The following is a 10,939-nucleotide window of genomic DNA, read 5'->3' as shown; positions in this document are numbered from 1 at the left end:
AATCATTTACCATTTTTTTAATAGGTTGCTTCATCAGTAGGATGCCTTTTGTGAAGTTAAGTCATCTCTCTCTCTCTCTCTCTCTCTCTCTCTCTCTCTCTCTCTAAATACGTCTGGTTGAATATTACCCTCTAAAAAATCACGAACTAGCTTTTCTATTTTAGCACACATATACACAAACACACACACATATATATATGTATATATATGCATATATATATATATGTGTGTGTGTATATGCATATATATATATATTATATATATATATATATATATATATATGAATATTACCCCTCTAAAAACGTACGAATTAGCTCTTCTATTTCAGCACACACACACACACACACACACATATATATATATATATGTATATATATGTATGTATATGTATATATATATATGTATATATATATATACTGTATATATATATACATACATATATATATATATATTATATATAAAGTTCATGTGTGCTTACATTTTCCTAATTCTGGGAAATAATATCTCCTTAATTCAAACATCCAGATACGTGGGATGACATGAGAGTTATCTCCCTGACAATATTTTATGCCTAGCGCTACCTTTATGAAAGATAATACATTAGTATCATGCCTGTAATGGAGATATTACTTTCTCATTTTTGATAGGTAATTAGATTTTATTGTAGACATTTTTTCCTAAAGATGCTGTAAAAACCTCAAGGAATAGCGTAGCGTTGCCCATTAAACCCGTTGCTGACTTGTAATGGGATGCAAATGAGAGGCATGAAGTGGTGGGCTAAGCCTCCGGTACGTGATGCTCTTAAGCTTCAGATCGAACCATGTGGTAGCGTTGGGTTTTTGGTTGGGGAAGTGTGTGTGTGTGTGTGTGTGTATGTATATATATATATATATATATATGTTTATATATATAGTATATATACATATATATATGTTTATATATATAGTATATATACATATATATATATATATATATGGTATATATATACAGTGTATATATATATATATATATGTATATATATATATATATATCTATCTGTGTGTGCAGGGGGTGTATGTAATTTATATATTTTTATGCAATATATATATATATATATATATGTGTGTGTGTGTGTGTGTGTGTGTTTGTGTGTGAGGGAGAGAGAGAGAGAGAGAGAGAGAGAGAGAGAGTGTGTAAGCAGAAACTTTGTGCTTGTCCAATACAATCTTGAAAAGTTAGAAAACTTCTGACTGATTATCTGAGAGATAATTTTATAGATGCTTGTGTAGTATATAAATATTAAGCAGCCCGTCATGGATGACTGATAAAAAGATAAGACAAAGAAATATCAATGATAAAGTAAAGTTCCAGTAAATGTTGCCATTTTATCATTCGCTGTCTCATAACATCATAATCTGTGGTTGATTTTATATGACTCATGCCTAATCTATATGATGTTTTTATCATCGAAAAAAGATTATACTTCAAGATATTTAATTAATGCAAAGTTGTTTAGATTGGAATCTCTCTCATGAGGACCACACCTCAGAGGCGTGATGCCTCTAATTGAAATTTTCATGGCGAGCAACCTTTTTTGAAATAATGATCTCCATAACGTTATCCCTTATTTGCGATGACTTACTTCCCAACCATTAATGGCCTTCTACTTGTAAGCGTGAAGCTGCCATTTATGGTGAGATATAGGAAGAAGCAAATGTTCTTGCTAGTCCTAGCAGCGAGTCGAGTCCTCGTACGCAGGTTGTTGAATTACATGCCTCCCTGAATCCTGATTAAGGCTGGCCTTCCCCCTTGTGAAATATATGGCGTTTGCTTCGTTATAATTTCACATCGCTCTGGATGAAGTGTAGGAATATGGCATACTCATTCTGGCTGTCTTGTTTATGAATGCCCAAGTAGGTACTTCCCTACATCGTCCATTATTGGGTGTCAGGTGCGAGAGAAGAATGAGCAGCGAGGCTTTTTCAGAACACTTTAGAAAATTGGAGGGGAGAAAGAAAGAAAAATGACCGTACTGAGGGTTGTTTAGCTCCAATAGCCCTTGTCTTGCAAGATGAACCTCCAACCAACCAACCAGGCTGAGTAATGTTGCAATACTTGGCCCAAGTGTTATTATAATGATGTTATTGAAACACATGTGAGTTTAACACCCACTCACTTTGTCGAAGCTTTATAAGTTTACCAGAGATTTCATTCCTCCGTAAAGCTTAAGCCTTGTAGCTGAAATATTGATAGATGTAAGTGGCAATTGGAATACGGTCTGCTGTGATTTTAAACTAATAGTGCCGCTGTAGAAACAAATGGGCAGAAGTTTTAAAGGTGTAATTTGGGTAAAAGTGACGAGAGATTAACGGGCTTCTATAATGTCATTCAGGTTATGGTAAGAAAGACATTTTCAAAAGTAAAACATCAGTATGCCTCTTGTACACTACAACCAGAGATTTTAAACTTATATCGGTTTCCTTAGTATTACGATTACCGGTAATTAATTGCATTGTAGTACTATTATTTCTTGTGAAAACTCCACCTTAACATGCGCATTTTGATAAGTCGTTAATAAATAATACTATCTCTCTCTCTCTCTCTCTCTCTCTCTCTCTCTCTCTCTCTCTATAATATATATATATGTATATATATATATATATATATATACACTACATATATGCATTGGCAATAGTAGTAGCATTAGTGGCTGTTGTAACAGTAGTGCTAGAAAGAAAACTAGTATCGTGATCAGTTTTAACTTTTATTTCATTCTGCAACTGTATGTGTTGTGTGATGAGATTCTCTCTAGCTTTGATAAAATATAGACTTTCCGTATGTCTTATAATTAGCAAACAACGAGACCGATATTTGCCTAGAAGAAACAGGTAACCAAAGACCACAAATAATGGATGGCAGCGAATGTCACGCACTATTCATGAGTCCGGGTGCTCAGCGCGTTGCTGTAATTAGCTAAATGTTATTGCAGTATGCTATGCAGTAATCATTGCTCTGTGTTCGTTAACAACATTAGTAAAATTGCTAAAAGCACTTCACTTACAATATTTGGGAACGTCTGTTCCAAGAGACGAACAGTTATAGCATGTGATAGGAAAATGTCAACCGAGCTACAAATCAAGATCTATAGCTCATTAATAAGACCAGTGTTAATGTATGGCTTAGAAACGCGGGCTCTAAGACAAAAAGAGAAAGCCAAGCTTCAAAGAATAGAGATAAGAATGCTGAGGTGGATTATGGGAGTATCAGTGCTTGAACTATTGGAAAAATAATGAAATTAGAAGAATGGCAGGCATAGTAAAGATTACAGAGGTGATAAAAGTGTCAAGACTGAGATGGTGTGGGCACGTGTTGAGTGGGTGGTTAGATGGTGGGAGGGAGTGAGAGGGGCTTTGGGAGTAACCTGTCGTGAGGGGGTGGGGGAGATCGAGAGGGAGGCAGAGAATTAGATGTCGAGATAGGGTGAAGGATGATATGGAGAGATGTTTGGTGGACGTTAATGTCTTTGATGGATGGCTTTGGAGAGGGCGCATCAGGCAACCGACCCCTTAATACAGGGATAATGGGGTGTGAAAAGAAGTTCCAAGAGACATAGGAATTTAGGTAATACATTCTTAGTCGTATCATATATTATTTTGATCATAGTTTCAATCGAGAGAGATTAGAATGAAGTTTTTCACACCGAGCATCAAGATAAATCACTGGAGTTTAAGCTGTCAATACAATTTATGTGAGAAGTACAATCAATTGCGGCCACTAAAATAAACGGAATAAAAGTTGTCTATGTCATTTTAGCGAAATGGATAAAAATTTACGGCCACTAAAAGAGTCTTTAGGTAAAATGATTTTATACATTTATTAAAGTAAATCACATCTCATATTCCTGTCTAGGTTGAACTCTGGGTGTCAAGTTTCCTTGTTGTTTTTCAAACGGAACAAGATTAATTGTTCTTTATAAGGGATTTTGAGGAATTCTGAATTTATTGGGTAAGATTTTCTTTGTCATAATCTAATATGATGCCTCATATTCTGTCGTCTTGTTTCCATAATCAATATAGTTAACGTGAACTTGTTTTCAAGAGCACGAGTCTACTAGATACACGTGCTTGCTTTTTTTGTGATTACCCAAAGAGTTATGGATGATTTTTTATAGATTAATCATGGAATTTCCTCTTATTAAATTTCGTTCTTTAATCCCATATATCATTTTCCTGTATAATAGGCCACAAAAGCCACTGTATTAAATGTAATTACATATATGGTATTTGGTAAAAATAATTTTTGTTCTGGGATGATTTTCTTTCTGTTACAAAAAGTTTCTTGGCAACTGAAAACTTCGGCAGTATTTATTTTGTGGTAGATAAATAGGTGTCTAATATCTAAAAAAAATTTTTTAGCTCCATGCTTATTATTTGAACATTTCTTATAACAAAGCAAGTACAATTACAATCGACAATTCAAGCCCCAAGGGCATGTAGTTCTATCAGCAATTAATATTATTATTATTATTATTATTATTATTGTTGTTGTTGTTGTTGTTGTTGTTGTTGTTGTTGTTGTTGTTGTTGTTGATTTAGTTTTAAATGTTGTTGCAATAATCATCATCATTATAAGAATAATTACCTTAATCTGTTTAAGGACCCTGCAATCTTACCCCTCTTTTTTCTAAACGTTCTCCAAAAGCATCTCTGGCCAAATTTCAGTAAACAAACTGTCTGTCTACAAATAAGGAGACATATCTTTCTACGTCATTCCTTTTTCGTAGAAGCGCTTTGGGTGTTAACCTCCCACACTTATTTTCTTCAAGGGTTGTTTTCCTGGTCATGTCTTGTATATATTCTTAATTAATTAGAGTATCATACAGCGTAATCAAAGTTAACTGTCAACTCCACATTATCTAAGGACCACGGAAACAAGGAAGTCTTCAACGTGTTCTTGAAAGTCTTAATATCTTCAATCCTTCGGATGTCTAGTGGGAGCTTGTTATACAATCTTGGGTTCGTGTTTACGAGAAACATCAGCACTCGACATAGGCAAGTGTTGGAGGATAGTCATAAAGGATAACCAGATTTTAGAAACTTTCTGCAATATTTGCACGATGCTTACCAATCTTACAGCAAGAACAGCGTGTTGTAAAGGCTTTTAGAAAGATTAGTATGCACGCAAAGAATGAATACTGTAACACCAAAAGATAGCATTTATTATTATTATTATTATTATTATTATTATTATTATTATTATTGTTGTTGTTGTTGTTGTTGTTGTTGATGTTGTTGCTGTTGTTGTTGTTGTTGTTGTTGTTACTAGCCAGTTTACAACCGTAGCTAGAGAAGCTGTATCGTATGGTACAAGCCTGGTGGCTTCAACTGGGAAAGCAGCCCAGCAAGGAAAGGAGATAAGGAAATAACAAATGAACAATATATGAAGAGTAATGAATAAAAAATGTAGAATATTTAAAAATCAGTGACAACGTTGAAATAGATCTTTTCTATGTAAACTATGAAAAGAGGCTTATATTTGTACAAATTATACAGTACATCGCTGATACGAAATTTACGGATTAAATCCACTCAAACATTTAATTTTGTAAGTTAATCGTTTGTTGTGGCAGTTACATAGATCAACAAGTAAATGCTGGGAGGACGATTGATGAATACTTCTTTCTCCATAAATCCAATTAGTCTTTTCAGTCATATTAGAGTATTTGTCAACACTTCAGTAAACTTATTTTAAACTTTCAAATATTTGAAAAATCTAATAAAAAAAAACTTATAAACTAGCTAATCTAAGATTTAAATTATATTTGTAATAAACAATTTGCTAAATGCTTAAAGAAAATTTGACATAAACCGACGCTTTATACATCTTTTCTGAGTTTGTGCAAGATAACCTTGGTTTTTAATTTCTTGTTTTGCTGTTTACTTTTCACTTGCTAAATAACCTGTTTTTCCTCACTCGTTTATTCTGTGTTTTCTGAGAGGGTAAGATTTTGAGGCTTTCCTTTGATAGGGTAGAATGAATCATTTTATGATAGATTTTAGTCAATTGAATTAATGAACAATCGTACGGACGTATTATCTTATCGACTCGATAGGTGGATACGGATGATAAATGGACAAAAGTGCGTGAGTTTTGACTATTGCACGCGTGTGCGCTGCTCGCTCGCACATCCTGGATTCTATGAACATTTTGTGCATCTTCTAAGGAACGGCGTCCAATAACCCCATCAAAACACCATTGATTGTCACAGAGAGGGAATGGGTGAGGTGACCTTGCCTGCGTGAATCCCAAAATGTAAGTCGTAGAAAATTCATGTCTATCGATTTTCCCTCCCGCTGTCTTTTACTGAATTATGCTGAGCTATTTTTATGAGATTTTCCTGCAGTGTATTGTTAGTGTCATGGAATTCATGATATCATTCAACTAATGCTCTAACACGACTGACATTAACTTATAAACGTACACAAATACAAACACGCACGGTCGCATATATGCATGTTTTAGTTCTCACCAGACGTATATTTCCCTTAGACGTGGTGGCGCCAGAGAGTATTACCTTTTCGGTTTTTTCTGCGTGTATTTATAATGTAAAGTTGCTATTCCAACGCCCTGTTCCACGGTTTTATGATGGACACCCATCCAAGCACTGACCTAACTCAACGTTACTCAACTTTGTTTCACGATGTTCCAATTCAGTATTATGATAGCTTTTAGATATAAAGAGTTCATGTGGTACTTTTTCATATATTATTTTACAACTGAAGATGAATTCCGAGACATAATGGTGATTTAAATACTTTTTTATTTAAATATAACTTTATATTCCTGCAGAAATAAACCAAAATAATACTATTTTCAAAATAATAATAGTTCTATTGCGACAGTGCCTCGTATTTCATGTCTATTTTCCGGTCTTTTCTGACGCTGGAATTTTCAATGAAATTCTCAATGGAGATGAATGGGCCACTGAATATGGAAGCCAGTCTTTTTTATCACCCTGGAAGTTATATTCTAATTCAAAATATTGATTGTCGTGAGAAATGCACCAATAGGAAATGGTTGATATGCTGCATAAATCGCTCATCAATTAGAAAATGTATGTTCATACGAGTTGTTATTGATAAAGTAATATATAGTTTAATGGATTAACGTACAGTATCTACAAATTCCTCAATGTTACATGACAAGTTACTTTACTAGGGTTTCCAACCCAAAAAGCCTTTATAATTTAAAAATTTTAACGGATTAAATGTTTAAATATGTGTATAATATCTCCATATACAAAATTACACAAAATACTAATTATTTCTTCACCGTTAGTAATAGAAGAAGCTCTAAATTCTTAGATTAAGCTGAATTCCATCATATAATTATGAAATGAATGAGATTTATTGTAACCACAAATCTTCCATTCTCATATTCCCAACTTTACTTATAATCTAGTCTAATTCTCCTAAAAGAATCATTTCATTTAACAAAGTATCTATTGTGCAATAATTTATAAAGATTCAGGCTACTGCTGTCATTATCTAAAACTATCCTCTCCCTTTTTCTATTCCAGCTGTCTTTAATCATTGACATTGGCGATTTGGTTTTTCTCACGTTTGGCCAAATTAATTATATTTTGCAGTACAAGAAAATGCAAATAAATTTAAAACTATAGTCTGATGCATTTTTCCCAGAGACACATTGCCTACATATCAAAACTGTATCATCTTTTGATCGTTGTTCGGTACTTAAGGTCGAAACAGCATTGGGACTGTCAACAAAACCAATCACATTTTTCTTTCCCTAAGCACTCGTGTAAATCGTGTATGGTAAACAATTCTGCAGAGGTGTTCGTACTACTACTACGAATTCGTGTGTATATCCTTTCATGTATTTTAATTACAAAGTAATTTTTAATAACTACACCCAAGGATTCACAGAAAAGGGATATTTCCAGAATTACAACCTTCATGTCTTCTTTTGATTTACATTAGCTTATAATATCCTGTAAATTTCCATAGAATTTATGACTAGAAATTTCATCTATTGGTCACACTCGGATGACACACGAGTTTCTGCTTGCTGGCCAACACCAACCATATTGCGACGACTGTTTGGTACCATTGACCGTGATGCATTTGTTGACTGAATGCCCCAATTATAGCACAGAAAGAAATAGATATCTGTTTGAGGCTCGTTGTGAAGATGGCAGGTTCATCCTTGCCAAGATCCTTGGACATGATTTGTTGTACAATGCTAGTGGCATTTTTAAATTTATATCAAAAGCAGGTCTTCTTAATGCTACTTAACTTTTATAACACATTTACTTTTCTAGTTTTAAGTGAATATTCTTTTTAATCTTTATTTATAATAAAGGATATTGGCGTCAATGACCGATGTCAGGATGCCAGAGAACTTCAAATCAATCAGTCAATCAATCATCTATTAGCACATCAAAGTGCATAAGGCTGTGGATACCTCGTTTAGGAACACCAAAATAAAAATACTTCTTATTGAGAGTCGTGCCCTTGCAACATTACAGCACTCTTTCTCTCTTACTCAAATTATCAGAAATCTATCCCAATCAACGTATTTTTTTTTATTCCTTTGTTAGAAGAGCACTCTATTAGTAGACCTTTGTTCGCCTTATCAGAAGCCTGATTCAGGTCCGAATACAATCTCCAATTAGTATTAGCGTTACTAAGGCACCTTTATAAACAATCAACAATTTGAAGTACTGATTGTCACAAAACCATAAATTTTATCAGAAAGAAGCCAGCAAATTATATAAATTATTATTATCATTATCATTATTATTATTATTATTAGCCAAGCTACAACCCCGGTTAGAAAAGCAGACTGCTACAACAGGGAAAATAGTCCAGTGAGGAAAGGAATTAAGCGATTAGCAGATAAACTATATAAGTAATGAATAGAAAATTTAATATCAGTAACAATTTCAAAATAGATCTGTTATATACTGTATACACTATGTAACGAGACTTATGCTAAACTGCTCAACAGAAAAGCATTTATAAAAAGTTTGAACTTCTGAAATTCCACTAATCATACTACTTTATCACGAAGATCAGTCCACAGATCTTTTCACAGCTGGAATAAAACTTCTTAAATACCCTGGAGTCTGGGAAGAAGTGAGTGCAATGGATGATATGAATTATGAGAAATCTTAATTAACATGCATAAAAGAACCAATGGAAGGAAGGTACCAAAAATTGATAACCAAATCAGGAATAAGGTGAAATCCAACCGAGGCCCATTGCGTCAATAGGCTTAGGAGGAGATGATGATGATGAAGTTTATATCGAACAAATTAAGATGCGAGTCATCAGCGAAGACCAGTCATGCGAGCAATAATTGAATCAAGGTAGAATGAATGAATTAGAACATTTCCTAAATATAGACTGATATCTGAAATTTGTCCAGTATTCATTCCAAAACCTACTGTTTCTGTTCATTACCATGTTCAATAAATGTATTCTTAGTTTCTCTGGTTGTAGCTTTACCAGAGTCTTACTCAATTTACTGTACAGTAGTGGTTTCGTAACACCTTTTCTCAACTTCTTACTATTTTATCATTATGATATATAAGTTTATTACTTTCATGACCAAGCTTTCCTTGGGTTTGTGCATTTTAAAACTGATTACTTCTAGTAAATAATCTATAGATATATTTTCATCTATAATACCTAACATTCGTTACTCTTTGTACCACTCACTTATTTCTTATGAAATAATTAGGTTGACCTTTATGCACCTCTTATACCTTCCTGTTGTTTATAGTTTTAACATTTTCCAAATTTACTTTGACCTTGATTAAAATATCATCACTAAGCAGGGTGCTCAATATTAAAGTCTTTCTGTACCTCGAACATTAAAAGAATAGCACAATTAGCCCTGCCTCCTCCTGCATGTGTTGCTTAACTATTCTTAAATACAGTATCATTATATACAAGTTCTAAATAAATATTCAATATTATTCTATAAGAATTTGAAACACACAAACACCAAGCTTATTACATCTGCAAAAAATAATATCAGGTAGGTCCATAACCTTGAAACAATGTGCGTGCATCTAAATGAAATATTAGCAATTTGTTTCTCCATCATTCAACCGTATTTTGAAAGGAAAACTTCAATACCATTTATTTTATCATACAAATGTTATCTGGCTGGAATGTTACTGTTTACTAAAGTTGTCAAACCCCTCCAATTTGTTGTTACATTACCTGACAGCTCAAAACTTATATTTTCTAATTCCCAATAAGTCGAATTTTCCAACCATATATCATTTGTCTGTTGAAATAATTGGTAGTGAAGTTTTCTGTCATAATAGGATTAAAGGATGGAAAAATATATAGGTAATATTTATACGAATACCTGCGGGGTCTTCCATCACGAAAATCCTACAAATTTCCCAAGCAATTAAAGTCATACGAGGAACTCTTTGTCTTGAGTGCACGCAGACTTTCGAAATTGAGGATACATCATATATATATTGCAAAGTATTATATTTTACAAGGTGATCTTGGGGGCTGTTGGTTTAAAAATCCTTATGGAATAATTTTGAATAATTGCTTAAGATTCGATAATTTTGAATAATTACTTAGAATCTATAGAATGTACGTAAGGATAGTTGGAATACCGATTATGAAATATAGGTTAGCCAATCTCAGGAGAACCTTCCCAAAGGCAACTCAACCCTGCCACGTCGAAAGTCTCAAGAACATAAAAAGAATATGAATGGTCGCATTGACTTTGGGCTCAATTGTTAGAACGGAAGAACAATGGGATGCACAAGGTGCTTGTGACATTGAGGTGAACGGTATGATTTTCTTTAAGCCTGGTTGCATTACTACTGTATAATGTATGCTGTGGATGTTTGATGTTTAATGGAGTCATCACGGATTCGGTATTTAGAAGAATGTGGCTGTGA

General features: G+C 33.6%; 1 protein-coding gene across 7 annotated transcripts in view; it reads left to right on the top strand.

Annotated features, from left to right (window-relative positions):
* Dis3l2 (Dis3 like 3'-5' exoribonuclease 2) overlaps positions 1 to 10,939 on the top strand; it is a 374,186-nt gene that overhangs the window by 196,092 nt on the left and 167,155 nt on the right. Inside the window, exon 1 of one of the 7 annotated variants that reach the window (XM_068363722.1) lies at positions 6,169 to 6,291. The exons of the other annotated variants lie outside the window; for them this stretch is intronic. Within the exon in view, the coding sequence (XP_068219823.1) occupies positions 6,290 to 6,291 (2 nt within the window). The 5' untranslated portion in view covers positions 6,169 to 6,289. Of the gene's footprint in view, positions 1 to 6,168; positions 6,292 to 10,939 lie in introns of those variants that run through there. 7 annotated transcript variants of the gene reach the window in all.

This window comes from Palaemon carinicauda, chromosome 40 (assembly GCF_036898095.1).
Source record: "Palaemon carinicauda isolate YSFRI2023 chromosome 40, ASM3689809v2, whole genome shotgun sequence".
Classification (NCBI taxonomy): domain Eukaryota; kingdom Metazoa; phylum Arthropoda; class Malacostraca; order Decapoda; family Palaemonidae; genus Palaemon; species Palaemon carinicauda.
The sequence above is the reverse complement of the archived record's forward strand: the minus strand, read 5'-3'. Positions and strand labels throughout refer to the sequence as shown.